At 36.9% G+C, this 22,249-nt stretch overlaps 1 protein-coding gene across 5 annotated transcripts in view; it reads right to left on the bottom strand.

The window, feature by feature from the left end:
• Nucleotides 1-22,249, bottom strand: part of Nalcn (sodium leak channel, non-selective) — a 309,764-nt gene that overhangs the window by 194,165 nt on the left and 93,350 nt on the right. For all 5 annotated transcript variants that reach the window (XM_028868293.2, XM_028868291.2, XM_028868295.2 and 2 more), the window contains one exon: nucleotides 14,680-14,766. In XM_028868293.2, coding sequence (XP_028724126.1) covers nucleotides 14,680-14,766 — 87 coding nt within the window. The remainder of the gene's footprint in view (nucleotides 1-14,679; nucleotides 14,767-22,249) is intronic.

Genomic DNA, 22,249 nt, shown 5'->3' with positions numbered 1-22,249 from the left:
GTTAGAACTTGCATTGTTACTTTCTCTTTCTTTGCATTGTTAGAGTTAAATTCCACGCCCATCATTTCCTTTCTATACTCTTTTCAGCATAATGTTCTATTAAAAACATATCAACTGATTTCTATTTTATTAGCATGACAGAAAAGTCACAACTTTTTCTTTCTGTTTTCCTTCACTATGGATTTAGGTCTTAAGTAAACTATTATTACAGAAAAGTCCGAACAAAGCTTTCAGCCATGGCTGTCAAAAAACTTTGAAATTGGCTTTGTAACTGTCACAGCTTGGCTTTGGTGCTGTCATTATAATTAGGTTTTTTTTTTTTTTTTGTCTGAATGTCTATGTATCTTTATTGGTACAGAGTTATTAAAATAATCACTTACAATGGAGTTTGATATGCTATAATCACTGTGCCTTAGTTGACTTGCTCCAAAGTAATAACTTTCAAACATTAAATAAGAAAGAATGTGATAAGTATGTGTAGGAGCCAAATTTAAATATTAAGACCAGTAACTCCAGCTTTAATATGAAAGCTGGTGGCAGAAGCCACTGGAACAGAATTCAATCAACCAGTGTTAAGAAACTGTCCTCAGCTTCCATGATGCAAAATGGCTGATAATATCTCATCTGCATTCATTCTTACATTTGCAGAAGTCTAAGTCTGCACCTTCAATTTTTACTTTCTTATGCAAATTAACAGAAAGAAAATTGTTCAAGTTGAAGAGGTATCACAAAACACTATAAAACTTGAGGTTTCCACAGTTCTATCACTTAACATAAATCTAGGTTCTACTTATCATCTATTTATCTATATAGAGACATGCACACACATACTTGTCCATGAACACCTACATGCACAAATTTAAATGTATGTATATATGTGATATATTTTTATATGTAGTATGACAACATCTGTATTCACACTTTTTTAAGTTCCTTCATTTAAAATGTCATTTTAGTTCACTTTTTTTAAAATCAAGGGACAGAAGAGATGGTTCAGTGTTTAAGAATGATTGTTGCTCTTCTATATGATCCAAGTTCTGTTCCTACTACCCACATAGGGCATCTCACAATCTCCTATAATTCCAGCTCCAGGATTTCTGACACCATCTTCTGGTCTCAGTGGGTATATGCACCTACTCACATAGATATACATACACAGACATAAATAAAAATGAAAATAGAATCCCATTTTAAAGTGCTTTGAAAAAACATCAGAATAACTTTTAGTTTTTCTTTGCTCCAAAATCCACTTATTTGTATAAATGGAAATTTCAATTACCAAGGTGTGAAGAGACTATAATAGAATCTTTGCCAAGGCATCAAAATCTGTTAGAAACACTGGAGACTTTGAACTCAAAAGGTCTCTGGGTCAGCTGCACCCTTGTAGGTGCTTAGAAATGCAAGAACTAAGGCCTCTTCCCCTCCACAAAGAATTCAAATCTATAACTTTAACAAGGTCCCTGGGTGGTTTCCTGTGTCATGTTCAAGTTAAAGAATAAGTGCTGTAGATAATACTCATTGATTGATAGGGTAAACTGGGTGACGTATAAAATTATCAGATTCTTCAAACTTCTTTTATTTATTTATTTATTTATTTATTTATTTATTTCTTTATTTATTTATTTATTTTTGGTTTTTCGAGACAGGGTTTCTCTGTGTAGCTTTGCGCCTTTCCTGGAACTCACTTGGTAGCCCAGGCTGGCCTCGAACTCACAGAGATCCTCCTGCCTCTGCCTCCCAAGTGCTGGGATTAAAGGTGTGCGCCACCACCGCCCGGCTAAACTTCTTGATTCTAGAAGCTTACAATGATTGAAGTAGAATCTATCAAAGACTGGATGAATATCATTGTTATATTAGGATCACTAGAGCCCCAAATGGATGGCAATTCCTTCCCATGCAATTCCAAGGCAAAGAACCAGTTAGACAAAAGAGTTTGCATCATGAGGGGGCTTTTTGAAGCCACAGTTACAGACTCTTTAAAAATGGCAGGGGATGGGGTAGTGTCAAGAGCTAGAAAAAAAAAAAAGGAATAGCATTTGATTAGTTTCCAAAAATAATTTAGTCTCACTAACGTCTCATATTTTTCTCCAATGAAAATGAATTTTGACTTCTGACTTGCTGCACATGATAAATTTGTTTTGTTTTAAGTAACTAAGTTTGTGGACATTTGCTTCAGTTGTAATAGGAAACCATAGAGCACTGTCTATGATTCTGATGGACAACAGCTCAAATTATCTTCCAGGGAAACGATTGAACACACCTGCCCAGTACTGTGAAGTGATACTTGAACTACGGTCTCCACACAGGGTGATTCATCAGTAGGATGCTGTAAATACTGTTGCTTCAAATGCAAACAACATTATAGTAACTATCTCTTTCATCTTGTTTTGTACTAGGAAGTGCCATGAGAAAATGAGTGTGAAGCAATGGTGCAAAGGCCAAGAACAAGAAATATCACTTTTATACTAGTTTGAGGGCTGAGGATGTAGCTCAATGGTTAAGCGCCTGTCTAACTAGCATGCATGGAGCCTGTGTTCATGCAAAAAGGAAAGAGAGAGAAAAACACTACTTTTGAGTCCCTAGACTGTAAGTGAAGTCACAAGGGGACTGAGCTCCTTGTTCAATTAAAATCGCTATTAACAAGAAATTATATCATGAGATGAGGCAATCTGTACTAGAGCGCTTGGTCTGTGCCAAGCTTCATTTCAAGTACACTGCATACTGATGTAATGACACCATTTGGTCTTCAATAGTCTCAAGTATTTGGTGTTCATGTCATCCCCCTTCATCGGGAAGAAACAGATTTCTTAGAAAGGATAAGTAGTGTTCCAATCACATCAAGTTGGAAAGCATTCCCAAATGTTTTAGGAACAAAGCAGATGTTCTTCTACCTTCTCTTGAGCAGTCAAGAAGCCCTTGACATGGCTCTGGATGCTAAAATTGATGTGAAGCAGTATCCTTACTGAGGGTTTGTCTGGGAATAGAAGGCAGAAGTACATGAAGCTTGTGTTTGAAACCTTAAGACAGTTTGTTCTGTACAGAAGGATGTAAGATCATTATGATATAATGGAATGTTGAAGACTGGTTGAGCTCTGTGCCTGACTTGACAACATTTGCTCTTTATGACATTTTCTCTTCTAAGAAATGTAAATGCTGTAATATTTACATATTTTTTTGAAATATAAATATAAACAGGACTATTTAATGTAGTGTGTAGCCTAGTAGTCATCTTGAATATTGTATTGGAAAACTGGAGGGCTTTAAAAAATAGAGATATGATCAGTTGCTTATGGAAGAAGGTAAGAGAGATAAAACATGAGGGATTAATTAAAAGAAATAACAAATCTTGAGACAGACTATGAAGATTCATTCATTTTAAAAATGTCTAAAGTGATTTTGTTTTGGGTAGTTTATATGTAAGTATTTTGTTGGACCTGCTTCTATTAATTTTTCAGCTAATATTTTTATATGAAGTTGTACCTTTGAGAGCCTTAAGATTCTGCAGATAGAATATCCAAAATAGAACACTTGTGGCCTTAGAGTACACAAGGCATATAAATTATGATACAATAATGAATACCACAGTTCAGAAGTTGAATATTTCATTTGCTTTTTGAGTGAACAAAATATACTACCTTAGTTAAAAATAAAGTTCCACCTACTGAACATTGCATCATTTGGATACCAAATTTTGAATTTCATTTGGATTTCAAAATAAATAATTTAGAGAACAATGCATTTATAAGATAAATTTTTCAAAAACCATCTTGCATATGATCTGTGAGCCTAAGAAATAGAACATAATGATGAGCAGCTTCACAAAACCTAAAATAAATCTCCCATTCACAAGTCCTTATTGAGAAGACATCTGCATGTCAATGCTTCTATAATTGATATACAAAATGGTTCCACCTAATTAAAATAATTTTTGTTAGGTAGGTAATATGTTTATATCAATACTGAAAACAGATCAGTGAATGTTCTTCTATACTGTGTCTTTTGACATCATCTGTCCTTAGAGAGGCAAGACAGAAAGGGCTCCACAAATAACTCTGTGCAAGGGTACTAGGAGTCCATGAAACCATGAATACCCTTCCAAAGGCCATGCTTGCTCTTTTCTTAGGTAAAAGTGAACATCTGGAAATCAAATTGCAGGAAGAAGACTCTCATAAGACCCTTTAATCTCTTGTCCAGTAGCAGTAAGTTTTCCACTGTTATGTCATTAAATCACATATTGGTAGTCATACTATTATCATCAATAGACTTCAGCCATCAGCTCCTGGTCCTACAACACAAGTTAGATTTTATTAAGAAGAAACTCCACAGAGAAACCCCATCTCGAAAAATCAAAGAAGAAGAAGAAGAAGAAGAAGAAGAGAAGAAGAAGAAGAAGAAGAAGAAGAAGAAGAAACTCATGTGTGCTAGGATGGGAAAAGTTGCTAATCTGGGTTGAATGTTATTCTTAGCTATTGATTTTAATGTTTCTTTTAGTCTATGTGGAAAAGTGTGGTGGCCTCTCACTGAACTCACCCCACAGGTGTCCATTCCCTTGGCAGTATCTTCTATAGCAACTCTCAATCCATTCATGTGATTTTCTCTGGTTAGTTTATAATAACAGAGGAGTCATGAGCAAAGAATTGGGAAATACTTGTTTGTTAGGATTTACTCTCCTTATTCTAGGGTTCCTGTGACACCACACTGACATGCTGACCTAGCTATGGATTCTAACATCCTTTTCACTCCATTGTCAGTCAGCAAAGCCCAGAGCATAAATATGAGCTGAAGAGTATCTGATCATAGATGCCCAAGCTATTAGCTGAGATTTGACATGGACTGCCAGAACTTTTCAGGCAAATCATAGATTCACAAACAAAAATTAGTACTTTCTTTATAAACCAGCATGGCTTAAACCAGTCAGTTTCACTTGATTGCTAACCACCAGGCTATCCCAGGCATTCTGTTACTTTCATGGATCATTGATCTGATCTATGGATTTGAAAATTAATGATCTAATAATGAATGTTGATCCTTGGGGAAGGGAAGAGAATTTATGGGTGTCCTAAAGGTATTCAACATCATTATCCAAGGCCTAACCACATACATAAAGTTCTGTTTTTTCTATTCAGAGACTCATCATGACCCACAATACCACAGCACTCACATTAATACAATGCCTTGCTCAGCACTAGAGACCCACAGAAGATACTTTGGGACACTGTGAGACTGTATTGAAGACCACACTCATCTGCATTGCATTGGTAAAAGCAAGTGACACTTAAAATAGGCCATTTCCTAAAACTTAACAAAATCATCTGTCCTGAATTGATTTTAGCTATGGTCTATATTGCTTACAAAGGCTTTAATTTAGGACAGCATGTATTTTCCAGATTGCAATGTCATAATGGGCATTCACACTTTGAACCATATTACTGAACAGTGCGTAATATGCCCCTGTTTCCTCACACTTTGTGGCCACAAATTTATGGATTAGTAGGAGAAAGGAGAAGTAAATGAAGATCTGTACCAAACACTTCCAATTAGTTCAACTATAATTTAAGGATTAAGAACTCAGTGTCCCTACATGAATTCATTATTGACATTTGAAAAAAAAAATCAGGAAGTAGAATGTAAAATCTTGGCTTGTAAGCAATAACATGTTGACCTTGTTAATATGCTAGCCTCAGATAATAATAATGATCAGAACATTAGAATTTTTACCATATCTTTCTCTCATGCTAGAAAAAAGAATAACAGAAGAAAGACACTCAAACACTATTATTTGGTTCCTCTCCTCAAGTTTTCCTCTAAGCCTATTAATTTAGCTTTGATATAAGAAATGGAGCATGTCATCGTGCCTATGTATGTGTATATAAGTATACATATTAAGTAGCTCCTTTTAGTCACTACATAATGTAAACCTGTTTCAAGGCAATATATTTTTTAATCTACAAACTGGAATAAAGAAACAAATGGATTTAGAAACAAGGACAAAGAAACAGGCTTTCAAGCCCTAGGGTTGGGAGTTGAGGGTGGGAAAAAATGGCTGAGCCTGGAGGCTCAGTCGGTTGACCATGGAATGTACAGGAACTAACTTCCTAGAAGTAAGCATTGACCCTTAAGTGGTGAGTGGGGCTGTGAATGTGCTCAGGACAAGGATGGTCCTTTCTCCAGGTTGAGTGACCAACTATCTCCCACAGCCTATGCTGGGAATTTGAGGAGCATCAATCCTGATACTTACATATAGAAGGATCTTATTATTCCTTTATTCCTGTTTGTCAGATAAGGAAACTTAAAAAAAAAAAGCTTTGGAAAGTTGTCCCAAGTGGTCCTTGGATTCATTGTCTTAGCTAGACCTCCTTATCTTCTCACACTGGTCCAGGAGGACAGAGAATACTAGCTGATAAAATAAGCTTAACTTCTCACAGGCCCCACCAATTCTAAAATTATCTATCAGCTATGGGATGATTCATTAAGAAAATAGATATTATAAGAACTATCTAGGCTGTCACTTCATCATTCAAAATACATGTATCACACTGTTCACCCCTTCTCAATCTTCACCTTCAATGGAAAATTTCTCAAAATGCATTAAAACACTACCATAATAATCTTGTCATAATTTGACCTATTTATCACAAAGAAACCTTTTACCTCCTTCCCTTGCAGAAGAGGGAACAACATGGGATGTTACCAGAGAGAAATTGAGTGGGAGTACTCCATGTCTCATGCATACCTTCATTTTCCTGTCAGATATTCTTTACTGATAATAGACCACTGGTTATGCATGTGTTGGAAGAGAGTGCCAAGAATGTAGCCACATCTGTCAAATTGACAAGGATGAAAACTCCTACCTGAGAGGCAGGGGGATGGCTTGTCACAGCAGCAGCTGAGGAACGACTTTCCCATTTAATTTGATTCTATTCACCATGCATTATAGTGACCCCCTCACACTTAAAAAAAAAAGCAGCACTTAAATGGCTACCTAATGGTGGGTTAGATGCTAAAAGAGTCAATTGTACCTCTTCAATTTTCTGAGATCCACACTTAAGCATACATTCAAGAAACTTTCTAAATCATTTCATAATACTGCATGGGAGATATCCCTCACTGCCTAAATAACAGAAGAGTGTAGACAAATTTTTTCTTTGGGCTGCCAGCTCACAAATAACAACACAGAGACATTATTAATTATGAAAGCTCAGCTTTATCTTAGAACTGTTCCTAACTAGTTCTTATAACTTAAATTAACCCATATTCTACAGTCTACATTCTGTTGGGTGGCTCAACACCTCATCTATTTGTACTGCTCATCTTCCTTCCTCCACACTGTCTGGCAACTCTGTCTTTCCTCTTCCCAGAGATCTTTCTCTTTCTGGAAGTCCCACCTATCTCTCCTGTCTAGCTATTAGCCATTCAGCTTTTATTATACCAATCACAGCAGCAATCTTCACATAGTGTACAAATATCTTACAGCAGGAGAATGTGCAGTTTACATCCATGAATCTAGTATCCACACTTTGGATTTGTCTCCAAATTTGAATTTTTATTGCTTTATATTGACATATCCTTGAGAAATATATGGGATTTCTGAAAATCATTTATAATAAGTGAACAAGTGACATGTTAGCAATCTGAAGATTGCTTATGAATCTGCAAAAATTCATAAGTGGCCAACAAATGTATAAAAAGATGGTTGCATTAACTGGTATATTCAGAAGGGAAGAAATTTACTGCTGTGTGATGCCATTGGTCTGCCTGCCCCAATCTACAGGTCCCCTGAGCGATATTCCAGTCTCTCCATCTAAACACGTCCTGCACACCTTTCATCAGAGCCTAGCCAGGCAAGTCTGCCTAATTCTCTAACCACCAAACACACGTCTCAAACCCAAGGTTTAGCCCACACCCTATATCAAGTATTCCATTTGGCCATCCTTGCTTGCTCCTACCAACAGGCTTCAGCCAGGACATGCTCTGTCCACTCCCAGACCTCTCATGTGCCAAATTCAACATCTCCACATAGCCAAGTCCTGCACATGTTGCCTCAGGGCCTGCCTTGGTGAGTTCAACTGATCCCTCCTTCCATGAAACACCCTCAACCCTCTCAGATCTACCTCCAAACTTTAGGATTGAATCAGGACACACATTCTGCATATGATCCCAGCTCCCTCTAACTTACTTCATTCTACTTAAGTAATATTCACCATTTATGACTAACACAGCCTACACATTCTGTGTTTTTCCACAATCTACTCTGTCTGCATCAAACATAGAACAAAAGAAGACCACATGCACAGATGTCATTGCAAAAATGCAGACAACATGAAAGTTCAAGGCAGTATCCTCCACAACTCCCAAAGCCAACCAATCCTATGAAAGTTTTCTCCCATGAGAATTACCTTAATAAATCTTAGGACACAAAGTGTAAAATAACAATCATAAATTTCTTTAAAAATTCAAGGAATTAAAAGAGGACACAAAGAAATAATGAACTTAAAGAGAATAAAGGCTTGAGTGATGCCCAAAAAACCACAAACATAAGCCTGATGGAAATGATGAAGATAATCCAGAATTTGAAAATGGAATTCAATAAAACATTAGAAATATCAAAAAGAACTCAAGCAGAAATGAAGATGGAATTGAATAACTCAATAAACCAACTATCCAATTCAAGGTAAAGCCTTGAAAATAGAGTTAATTAAGAAGATGATTAAATATCAGGCCTCAACGATAGTTTTTAAAACTATAGCTTTTTTATTCTTTCTACAGTCCCTTGGTGGTTTATTCATCTCTTTAGTTTAAAATACGGCTTCTTGTATTTAAGTTTGGTCTGTTGGATATAAAATTTTTTAGGTTGTTTATATCTTGAATTTTTTTTCTTCTTTAACTATGGCAAATATGTACTGATGGGTCCATTAGTCTAGTTTGCCGGTTGTGGTCTTTCAGGACTTGTAATACGTTGTTTTAGGCTGTTCTGGATTCCATTGAGGAATCAGCCATTATTCTTATGGGTTTTCCTTTATATATGACTTGAATATTTAAAATAGACCACATCTTGGGACAGAAAATAAATCTTAATAAATTCAGAAAGATTGAAATAACTTTGTTGCTATGGGATGTTCTGTATGGCAAATGTGTTGCTCTGATTGGTCAATAAATAAAACACTGATTGGCCAGTGGCTAGGCAGGAAGTATAGGCGGGACTAACAGAGAAGAGAAAAGAAAGAACAGGAAGGCAGAAGGAGACACTGCCAGCCGCCACCATGACAAGCCACATGTGAAGATGCCGGTAAGCCTCGAGCTATGTGGCAAGGTATAGATTTATAGAAATGGGTTAATTTAAGATATAAGAACAGTTAGCAAGAAGCCTGCCACAGCCATACAGTTTGTAAGCAATATAAGTCTCTGTGTTTACTTGGTTGGGTCTGAGCGGCTGTGGGACTGGTGGGTGACATAGATTTGTCCTAACTGTGGGCAAGGCAGGAAAACTCTAGCTACACTTTGTGTATCTTATTGCATCATAATACAATAAAATGAAATTGAGAACAAACAGATTTCTAGTAAGTACACAAATTCAAGGAGATTAAAATCCATTTACTTAAGAAATTAAGAAACAAAAAATATCTGCTGGCTGGTGCAGTACATGCCTTTGATCCCAGCATTTGAGATACAGAAGCAGGCAGATCTCTGTGAGTTTGAGGCCAGCCTGGGCTACAGAGTGAGTTCCAGAAAAGGCTCCAAAGCTACAAGAGAAATCCTGTCTCAAAGAACCAAAACAAAAAATATTCTGGAATTAAATGAAAATGAAAATATAAACAACAAAACTCTAGGGACATGTTAAAAGAGCCCTATAGATTTATAGCTTTAAATGCTTACATTAAAAGTAAACATAAATAAAATGCCTTAATGATGTAACTAAAAAAATTGAAATAAAGAAACAAACAACAAATACAAAACCCAAACAAACAAACAAGCAAACAGAAAACCCAGAACAAACAAAAAAGAAAAACAAGAACAAAACCAAGTAGTTGGCAAGAAATAATAAAAACCAGAGCAGAAATTAATGAGATAGAAGAAAAAAGAAAAATACAAGAGCTGGTTCTTTGAGAAGGTAAACCAGATTGACAGACTATTGACACAACCAATCATAAGAAATAAAGAGATGACCAAATTAACAGAATCAGAATTGATGAGGGAAACATTACAAAGGGCACCAAAAACATTAAGGATATTGTAAAGGATCTGAGTATTTACATACTTGAAAATCCATATCCATGTTAGCTTGTCTTGTACCAAATCCCCACAGGCACTAACAAGTAATTGTTATTGTATTTTGTTTAAGTGGAGCAGCTGCTTCTGCTTCAATTCCCATGATGAAATTCTTGAACTCAATACCTCTCATATTTTGTGAACTATTCTTAAATCACATTTCCTCTTAGTTCACCCTAATTTTGCAAGTTTTCTGGTGATTTTCTTCTGAGAACTTGTGTGGGAGGTCACAGGCTCAGAGTCATAGTTAGCCACTGTGTTTAATGTATAAGAACCCAAATAAAGCTATAGTGATTAGGTAAAAGAATGGAGACAGGTACACAGGGAGAAATAAAAATGGAAAATTACGTGGCTCAGAAGAAGGGAAGATACAGGATGTACAGTGACCTGACATACCAGATTATACCTGCAATGAGCACACTCTTTGAACATCATGACAAAACATTTCTCAACTGAAAACACAAATGTCCATGTAATTTTCTCAAATTATATAGTGATAATGGGAGAAAAATATTAGAGTCAGATTTAGAACAAATAAAAGATAATCCAGTTGTGAGGATTGGTTTAGTAAGGCACTCACAACAGCAGTTTCAGCACATGGGCCCCTTGGGCCGAATGATCTTTTCACAGAGATTGCCTAAGACTGCATGTAAACAGATATTTACATTATGACTCATAGCAGTACTAAAACTACAGTTATGAAGTAGCAACAAAGATATTTTTATGGTTGGGGGTCACCACAGTATGAGGGAGTCTATTAAAGGGTCTCAGCACTAGCAAGGCTGAGAACCCCTGCCTTAGACTGTGCCCCTTTTCTCTAACCATTCTACTCTCATAGTACAAAGTAGGAAGGGGGACTCTAGATAGACAGCAAATGAGTAGCTCCAGGGAAGGGAAGGCAGAACAAGGAAGCTAATTCAGGTTGGAGAATGAAGGTGCTTCATGGGACATAGGACTTTCACTTATTTCTTTGTAACTTAAGAGTGAATCTGTCAGGAATTTTTATATATATATTAGATATATTACTAAACTTAGCCTATGAAACTGATATGAAATCATTAAATGGATCAATAGGAGTACTGTCATTGCAAAATGAATACAATTAATATTAAATTGATGAAAACTTTTAACAAGTACATTAGAGATCTTAAGAATCCTGTCAGGTCAAATAGGACTGTTTGGTCTATCTATTCTTCTGTTCTGACTTCAAGACTTTATAATTAAATGGAGAAGCACATTTATTTTCATTTATCATAAACAGAAAAGACCATAATAAGGACATAAACCTAAATCTTTTCTCAGCATGCCTGCATATGATTCCCATTATACTTATTATGCCTGTGATTATAACTATAAATTGAGTCTCATAACGGTAAATGAATTTTCATAGTTTCTAATTGCAGATCAGAGGTGGCTAGTCCACTAATGACATTATAATCTCTATTATTCAGCAGAAGAGTTGTATCATCATGTATCATAATTCATTTGAGTAATTCTGCAACCCATAAATATAATGAGAAGGGAGGAAGACCAATAGAGTTGGAACATTTGGCATAAGGTAGAGAAGATTAAGGCACATCAATTAACATCACTAAATTGTCTGAGCTGGGAAACTGAGGCAAAATGGAGTCTCTCTAATTAACATCAATTATTGAACACCATTTCTCCAGCAAGGAAAAGCTCTGTATCAGTAGAAGTCACACCAATCATGATTTCTACAAAAAACTATGTTCAATACTTTAATAGCTCCAAATGCATTTATTAAGTGAAAAAGTGTGAGTGGAAGAGCAATACAGCATTAGAACGTCTAAAGTGTTTGGCTTCTCCTGAAACTCTGTTCTATTTGTCTTCATGAGACTTACTTCCAGGAACTAAAAATTGAACCAATTATGGCCAAAACAACCACTCTGATAAAAGGCATTTCCTTCTATGTTCATATTACCATGGCCTAAAAAAAAAGCAGTGCATTGGCAGTTTATATCAAGAAAATACTTCCTGAAAGTAATATGGCTTTAGATAACTGGATGGTTTATATGTCTCTTGATTGGTACTCTGTTAGTTTATTTTCATAACAAGTCTGTGATCCCTTGAATATTTTTCAATTGGATAAAACTTGGAACAACTGCAAGCAAGTTGCTCTAATTGTGTATTAGTGATGTTGGTACAGTCAAAATAGGTCAGAAGAAAACCACAAGATAATATTTAATATTATCACTATTAATTTGGGAATAATTAACTTAGCCTGCATTATTTAAATGATAGAAACAAGTAAATGTTCAACAAAATAAAGTTGCAACTTAGAAAACAGGGGAAAAGGTGGTTGGTCAAAATGCAAAACATTGTTACTCTGTTACTCAACAATTCTACCCTTAGGAATATATCCTCAAACTACTGAAAATGTGCACCTATGAAACATGTACATGAAGGTTTACAGCAGTGTGTTGCTAATAGTAAAAATGTTAAAACAACTCAAATAGCTATCAAATACTGGAGAGAAATAAAATGTGGCTTATTCATACAATAGATATTATTAAGACATAAAAATGAATGAGAAACTGACAGATTAAATGACTTGGGTGAACCTTCATAATTTCATTTGTAGATATTTCCATTTCTAATTTATAAATACATTTGGGGTTATAAATTAAAAATGTACTGCCTCCTGTCAACATTGTATATTTCTATTTGATGATTTCTGTGTCAAACATTATATGGAAATGTTTCCAAGTATTTTCTGTATTAACTGTGAATGAATAGAACAAAATAAATTGCCTGTGATGGAAAAAAAAAGAAAACAGGGGAAAATATTTGTGTACCTTATATCGGAAAGGAAAATAAAATATTAAATATAAATTGTAAATATTGAAGACAGTTATACATCTGAAGAGGGAAAAAAGGTAAACAAATCTGAGTGAATCTAGAAGTTTCATAGGTAGGAACCCCAGGCCTCATCTTCTAACCATTTGAGTCTTGTCCTGATCTCAGATGCCCCTGCAATCATTCCATGCTTACTTTTGGCCTTGTTTGTTAAGAAAACACCTTGATATCACCTTGCTCTGGAGACTGGACATGTAGAACAACAGATCATGTGCTAATATATTTCCTTCCCCGTTACACATGGAGGTATTGCAGAGCCCTAAATAACTCAAACATTTTAGAAAATATTTTGACAAGAATTAACATGGCAACAAAACTTTCTGTTGATTTGGTACTGTTGAAATGTTTGTGTGCCATTATTCATCATTTATCAAATCCCCACTTGCTGATTAGTTTTAGTTTTTTGTCAAGTTGTCACAGGTTAGAGTCATCTTGGAAGAAGGACTCTCACCTGAGAAAATGCCTCCATCATATTGGCCAAAAGAAAAGCCTTTGGGTGCATTTCTTGATTAACAGTTGTTGTGGGAAGGACCACATCCACTGTAGGTGGTGCTGCCCATTAGTAGGGTGTCCTGGAATATTACTTTAATAATAGGCAAAGATGTGTTACATTTGTTTATGCTGCAGAATATTACTTTAACTGTGTAAAGGTGTGTTACTTTTGTTTATACTGCATTTGTTTAATGATGTAAGGATGTGTGTTTAATTATGTAAAGATATGCTGCATTTGTTTCACCTTGCCTGCCTAAGGCACCTGATTGGTCTAATAGAGTTCAATGGCCAATAGTTAGTCAGGAGAAAGGATAGGTAGTGCTAGGAGGCAGAGAGAATATATAGGAAGAGACAGTTGGGCTCAAAGAGAATGGAAAAATGAGAGGATGAGAGAAAGAGGGTCACACTTGGGGCAAGAAGCTGGGCAGCCGCTAGCCAGCCAGATATGAGAAAGAGTGAAATTAAGATATACAGAAGAAAGAAAAGTAAAAATTACCAAGGCAAAAGGTAGATAAAGAGAAACAGGTTGATTTGAGTTAGAAGGGCTAGACAGAAATGAGCCTAAGGTAGGCCAAGCATTCACAGCTAATAATAAGTCTCTGTGTCATGATTTGGGGGTTGGTTGATGGGCCCAAATCAAAAGCCTGGTACAGTAGGTGGTCTTGGATGGTTTAACAAAACATACTGACTGAGACATGGGCAGAAAGGCAGAAAATAGCATATTTCCATGGCTTCTGCTTAAGTTTCTGCCTTGACTTATCTCAATAGACTGTGACCTGGATATTTAAGCCAAATAAACCATTTTCTATGCAATCTGCTTTTTGTCAAGGTCTTTAGTCACAGCAACAGAAAACAAAGTAGGTTATCTACTATACATCTAAATGAATACTAACTAGATCCTGAATACAGGATAGAATTAAACATTGCCCCAACTACTTGATAAATCTGGGCAATTCTGGAGCTTGGAGTCTATGGATTTATTTGTATAAAATAAAAGTCAAAGATCCATGCTTAATGATTTTTAAAAATGGTATTATGCTGTACCTGTAGGCAGGCTGGGGCACGTCCCTGGGGCTTGTTGACATCCACAGCTACCAGCTGCCAACCACCAGCAGCGTCTTCATGGAACATCTTTAAGACAAAGAGAGAGATGATTCAGAGATGTTGAACATGGAATATTGAGAACTCTACTACTCCCTGCAGTATTCTGTGTTTAAATATTACTGAAAATCTGTTTTCATCTTCTTAAAGACTTATATTTAGATCATGAATCATTTTAGCTATGTTCATTTTAAATACTGAAAACAAGTGAATAATAATAATACTCTGATGAGCAATAGTAATAGCTTACATTTATCGAGCACTTGTTATATGGCGTGCAATTTCTGCCTTACACAGATTTTTGCATGCTCAGTCTTTTAAATACTCTTCTATTCAGGAAAAATATTTTAGTATCTTAGCTGGTTATAATCATTATTATTTTTTAGCTCTGCAAGAAAAGTGTAGTTAGAATTCTAAAGTATTATGTTTCATCTATTGAATATATGTAAAAATATTTTTAAAAATCTTAATTGATATTTCTCAGTGAATTAATTAAAAACATTCTCATGTCAAATAATAGGCATTCATCTTCAACATGTGGCATGAGTATGGTAGTATTTCAATGTTGGTAGACTGAGAGGGTGCTCAACTGACTTTGTGTAATTATTTTAACTAGGTCACAATTAATTTACTCAACAGGAATTTAATGCATATGTTTACAAATGTACATGTCATTTATATTGGCTTAGAAGACTTAGAAGAGATAAAATTCAAGATGCTATTGACCAACCTGGGACTCCTTCACTCAGGTGTCTAGGTGATAACCTTATGACACAGTCCACTCCCACTTAGGTTCTCATCTGTCGACATTATATCCAGCTGGAAGACACTTCCCACATACCCTGTTCCTCAGTAGTAGTAGTAGTAGTAGTAGTAGTAGTAGTAGTAGTAGTAGTAGTAGTAGTAGTATGTGTGTGTGTGTGTGTGTGTTGTGTGTGTGTGTTGTGTGTGTGTGTATTGTGTGTGTGCATTGGTTGGTTTTAATGGGATACATTTTTTAAATAAAGACATTAATCATAATAATTCACTATTTTGTTTCTGCCCTAACAAAGTTTCTTTTTTGCACACATAAACATTTTCATTGCTACCATTGTTTGTGGCTTTATGTTGACCCGATACCCTGTTATAAAGGGGAATTGTTAATAGAAATCTGAGTGACATAGCACGTGAATCATTACCTTGGCGCCATAATCATACTTTCAAACACTAGCCAGAGAGATTGTAGTTCATTTTCAGGAAGAAAAGTTTTCTTTGTATCATGATTGCAACAATGGGAAACAAGTGCCTAACCTCACAGGTCAAATATCTAGATTTTAAATGAAACAATTGAGGTACATTTACACAAAGATTCTTTGACCAAAGATGTCATCACAATTTGTCAGTCCCAGCTGTCTATTACAGAACTCACATTCTCTTTAGAGTAAAATAAAACTTAAAAGCTTTTTTTTTGGTGGTAGAACGAAGCACATCATTCATGAATGGGCTCATTCTGAGAATATAGACTAGTTGGGAAAACAAACCAGTTAAAGTAAACTTTAAAGACTCTGTTCAAGATTCTGGGATTCTCTTTTTAAGGGCAAATGTCAAAACCTATGCTGTCAGTCACCAGCTAAGAATACTCTGCCAATGCCTCCTGTACTGTCTTGTCAAGGCACAAAGCACTCCTGGGGCTAATATTTCCTTTCATTGGTGGCAGACTAATTTTCTATGCTAAATTATTTTTCTCCAGCAGACCAAACTCAAATGAATCAATTTAACTGTCAGCAAAAGTGTTCTCTGAAGGTCACCCCTGTGTTTGAAATAAAGTAACAGAAATGAAAAAGTGTCTCATTTTCTTTGGAACCCAAATCATACAACATTTAAATTGGTTAATATGACTATAGTTCTTTGAGATAGAAAGTGGGCTAGCCAACAGAGACAGGAAATATCTGGGGAGGATGTTGGGTATGACTGTGGTCATTCTTTGTGTTCCAAGTCAGGACATTTTTATGAGGACCAGTTCCTACCCGTTCCTGGAAGCTCATTTTGACCAGGTGACTACATACTAGGCCCCAGGATGTGAGCAGAGCCTTCTTATTCTTCCTGTATTTCTTTTCTGCTTGCTGGAATATAGATGTGAAAGTTACAGCTGTAAAAGGCATCGTAGTCTTCTATGGAACCATGGGAGGGAGACTGGAGCAGAAAGGTAAGGGTGGTTGGGTGGGGAATGGCTCATTGGCAACCTGGACCAGTGAGCCAAACGCAACTGATCTCCTTCAACTTTACCCAGAAAGGACACAAATCTATGTTACCTAAAGACTTATATTCAGCATTTGACCTGTATAGTAGAATATAACGTAGATGGTTTTAGTTAAAATGTTGAGTGGTTCCTATGTTTTAATCATGTGACTTTTTTTTTAGATTTTTTTAAATTTATTTTACAATACTATTCACTTCTAAATAATAGCCACAGATTCCCTTGTTCTCTCCCTTCCTGCCCCCCTCCCCTTCCCCCCAGCACAACCCCCATTCCCACTTCCTCCAGGACAAGTCCTCCCCTGAGGACTGGGATCAACCTGGTAAACTCAGTCCAGGCAGGTCCAGTCCCCTCCTCCCAGATTGAGCCAAGCGTCCCTGCATAAGTCCCAGGTTTCAAACAGCTAACTCATGCAATGAGCCCAGGACCTGGTACCACTGCCCAAACCTGGAAACAACCTAGATGCCCTTCAACTGAAGGATGGATAAATAAATTGTGGCACATATACACAATGGAATACTACTCAGCAGAGGAAAAACAATGACATCATGAGGTTTGCAGACAAATGGATGGATCTAGAAAAAAAATCATCCTGAGTGAGGTAACCCAGACTCAGAAAGACAAATATGGTATGTACTCACTCATAGGAAGATGCTAGATGTGAAACGAGGGTGACTGGATTGCTACTCACATCACCAGTGAGGCTACCTGGAAAACGGGACCCCAAGAAAGACACGGAGAAATGGATGAGATCTACATAAACAGCCTGGACATGAGTGGGAGCAATGAAGGGCGAGGGTCGAGGGAAAGAGAGCGGGAGATCCTAGCTGGATCAAGAACAGAGAGGGAGAACAAGGAATAGGAGACCACGGTAAATGAAGTCCACATGAGAAAAGGAAGAAACAAAGAGCTAAAGAGGCCCACAGAAATCCACAAAGATACCCCCACAAAAGACTGCTAACAATGGTTGAGAGACAGCCGGGACTGACCTACTCTGGTGATGGGATGGCCAAACACCCTAATAGTTGTGCCATAAACCCCATCCAAGGACTGAGGAATCTGGATGCAGACATCCACAGCTAGGCCCCCAGGTGGAGCGCTGGGAGTCTAATTAGCAAGAAAGAGGAGGGTTTATATGAGTGAGAATTGTTGAAACCAAGGTTGGATAAAACACAGGGACAAATAACCAAATGAATGGAAACACATGAACTATGAACCAAAGGCTGAGAGGCCCCCAACTGGATCAGGCCCTCTGAATAGGTGAGATAGTTGATTGGCTTGATCTGTTTGGGAGGCATCTAATCATGTGACTTTTGTCTTCTGATTATATCACTAAAGTGTTTATTATGTTTACTTTTAAACACCTAGAAATATGGATGAGAAAAACATTAATACATATCCCAAGAGATAGCCATTACTGATATTTTAAACTTTCAAGAATTTAACACATGTGTGCATGCATGCATATGTGCACACAAACACATATGTATATACACACATACACACACTTACACATATGCAGTCCCCACATGAGATCTTTTTTTGTACTAGTGGTTGTCCATAGATTTTCATGCCAATAAAGTTCAAATATTAGTTTACCACTTTCTATTTATTCCAAGTTAGTACATTATCATCAATAACAAAATGTCAGAGTTTCAGAATTTGTTTTGCAGTCGTGAAGATTGAACTCAGGGTTTTCCCCAAGCAGACATGTACTTCACCACAGAGTTACACCCTAGCCATATCCTTATTTCTTTCTATACCGTCCAAAGCATCTTCAAATATAATTCTTTGATTATTGTCCAACAATCTGAGGACAAATTCATAGAACTTGATCTCCTTAATTAAATAGTATGCATGCTTTAAAGACTTTGGTAACTATTGCTTGACTGTCGTGGTGGTTTGAATGAAAATGGCCCCCATAGGCCCATATGGAGAGGCACTATTAGGAGATATGGCCTCGTTGGAGAATGTGTCACTGGGGAAGGGCTTTGAGATTTCAGTGTCACCTTCTCTTTCTGCTGCCTGCAGATCCAGATGTAGAACTCTAAGCTCCTTCTCCAGAACCATGTCTGTCTGTGGGTTACCATGCTTCCTGTCATGATGACAATGGACTAAACTCTGACTGAAGCTGTAAGCCAGCCCCAGTTAAATGTTTTACTTTATAAGAGTTGCTATGGTCACAGTGTCTCTTCACAGCAATGGAAACCCTAACTAATACACTGTCTTCTAGGAAAGATGTTCCAGTTACTATTGAAAGCCGCTGGTAGCAAAAGTCCATGAGAGTATACAGCAGTGACAACTAGAGTTCAGAAAGTCAACCTATCAGAACCAAGGGTTCTGTTAGAGGAAATATCTGATAAAGACCTTGCCAGCCAGCAGAAGGTGTTGTCTTCTTAAGAACAGAATTTCACATGGAACTAGAACAGAGAGAACACATTGGCGATGGCCTGCAATAGCTAAAACAAAAGGAGGAAGCATCTCATAGCGAGTGAAAAATGAAGGCTGGGCAACCTGAATGGAGTCTCATGTTATCTACAATCAAACAAGATAATTAAACCGTCCATCTTTGCCGTTTTTTAATCTGCAATGTGGAAACAATAATAGTACCCACTTCATAATATTACTATAGGAATTAAGTAAGGCAGGTTGTAGTGTCAGTATACTATGCTCAATGCCACTGTTGATATAATGGAGTGATTGCAAGAAGATGCTATCAATTAGTGGGAGGGACATTATCTATCACAATATAATGGACATCCATGAACATGCCCCTCTTAGTACAAGCATTTGGGAAAGCATGAAGATTTCAGTCCTGTGAGTTAGCTCAGGCTTGTTCATTTGAAAATGATAGACTTTTGTAATGGGCAGCTTGATTTACAAATTAGTTAAGAATAATCTTGATGTCTGTGGACAAGATATCATTCCAGCCATCAGGTTATCTATTGAGGTAAGGTAAAAGAAATAATACTAGGAGCAGGGGAAATCTTGAAAAATGAATTAAAATCCCAAATCTAAGATATGTATATGCATGTATGTACACACATACTGTGGAAAAAAAACTATTTTGAAATTGTTCTGCTCCTTTTTTAATTAAATATTTTAAAAAGTAGATTATTTATTAAAATCATGAGCATGGACATCTGGCTCGATTTCATTAACAAATATGTTTGGTCCATGAATGTCAGTACACACGATACCAGCACTCAGGAAGCTGAAGTAGGATTGCTGTATGATCAAGCCAGTCTGGGCTATGGAGTGAGACCCAATCTCAAAATGAATTAGAAAAAAAATCAGCAAAAGAATACATTTAGTGAGTCAGTCTCACAAAGCTTAATTTTCACTCCTTACTTCCCATGGTGAATGCTTCATCCATCCCATGGCTTCTCAGTGGAAAGAGCTCAATATTACACCACTCTGGGACAGCCCTTCTCTGAGCTGCATCCATTAACTGCTTCTCACACATCTGAGTGATATCTATTCATGTGGAAATTGCTGGATTTGGGACACTAAGCAATTTTTTCTCAAGTTGAGCATTAGGTTATATGTAGTGTTTCTTTTCTTTTGGGTGAGCCAATTCTTCCCATTTTTTGCTCATGTGTCTTTCATTTATGTCTCTCTGCTTTTCTTGCTGAGTACTGCACATCTTTACAGAAGTTGATTTCGGCATATTCCAAGGATGCTGACAGGAAGGCAAAGAAGAAACAACTCAAAATCACCCCTTTACTTGCATCAACTCTACCTTATCTCTCTTGTAGCTTAGCTAGAGAATAATAATTGAGACAACATCTGTCGGCAACAGCGCTCAGTCACAGATGAAAGTCTCAGGAACACTGTTCTCTTCACAAAGCACAGTGCTTATTTGCCAGAACTCCAACAGGATGCCATCGGACCATGGATTCTTTATGAAATTTAGGTATGCATGGTCTGCCTTCTTTGTGTTCTCTCTTGGTACACAGAGTACAAAAGTCGTCAGCACGGCCCTGGGCTTTGATGGATCCTTAAGGTTTATTCTGGACAAAGTGAAACCAGTTTATCCTTAGCATGAGCCAATCTAGGTGAAGAGATGACAGCTGTCTAACTGAAGTGAGGTGTTCAGTATAGGATGTGAAGGTCTGAATTAAGGAGCTGCTGCATGTAAAGCTTTCCTAGCTCACATCAGCACATATTAACATCCAGTGTTAGGGCCACACCTCTAAAAATGATGAAATGAGAAATTATATTGTGGACTAACAGAAGGTACATTTTGTAACAGGAATGTGAACCTTTTGTCCTATATACCAGTCCACCTCTGAGTATGTGACAATATTTATCCACACCAAGAACTATGCAGGTGGAGTCACTGGTCCCAGCACAGCTCAGGCAGATCCATGATTAGGAATCTGAAATGATCCCTTCCAGTTTCCCTTCATTTTGCTGTTGTACACCATAGCATACTAGGCACAAAAGCTTTTAAATCTGTATTTCCTTAATTTGCTTCTATGTGGCTACTCAGAGACATTTGGTAGTGACCATTCAAATGAAAAAAATAATACTTTAATAGTTTAAAGAAAATTTTTTATCATGGATTCTACTTTTCCTCTGAAATATCAGTGCCAATTCTTAGTGAACTGTCTATGTCCAAAGGTCTACTATATCCTCATCAGGTACACATGTGTCTAAGTGTATATGCATATGTACATTTCTACTGTCATGATTATCATAGGAAGTTCACATATTTAGTGACATTGCCAAGTCTAATATTCCTAGTCTTCTTTAACTCTTTGGTGAGAAAAACACATTGAACATAAGTTTCCCACATCATAGATAAAAGAAACGACTTTATGTCCAAAAACCTGTGTGCCATATCGTAATCATCATGATTTTACCACTTTATAGCCTATTTTGTCAGAATTAGCCCCTTGCGATTTAGTGCCTTAAACCAATAAAAGAGAAGTCCAGGCTCTGAATCTGGTCAGATTTTACAAATCTAACAGTCACAGCAAATGTTCTGTCTCCCTTCTGTACACATAAAAAGCATCTGGGACCTCTTAGAAGTGGTGACTGAGAGGTGGGTGGAGCCTCAGGCCAGTTGCTAGGCTACCTAAGTGGTATTTTACCAAGAGGCAGCCTGCAGGAGCTTTGGTTGCTTAGCAACCAGGTCCTCAGCCATAGCATTTTTCTTAATGAAGGTTTTTTCACAGTTCTCTGTGTGATTACCTCTGCTGAACATTCAGGCGCATTCCCTCTTGATTCCTGACTTATGCCTCCACATTAAGTGCAATTTTGCATCAAAAT

The sequence above is a fragment of the Peromyscus leucopus genome, chromosome 9 (assembly GCF_004664715.2).
Source record: "Peromyscus leucopus breed LL Stock chromosome 9, UCI_PerLeu_2.1, whole genome shotgun sequence".
Lineage (NCBI taxonomy): Eukaryota > Metazoa > Chordata > Mammalia > Rodentia > Cricetidae > Peromyscus > Peromyscus leucopus.
Note: the sequence above shows the minus strand (reverse complement) of the source record. Positions and strands in the feature narration are given on the sequence as shown.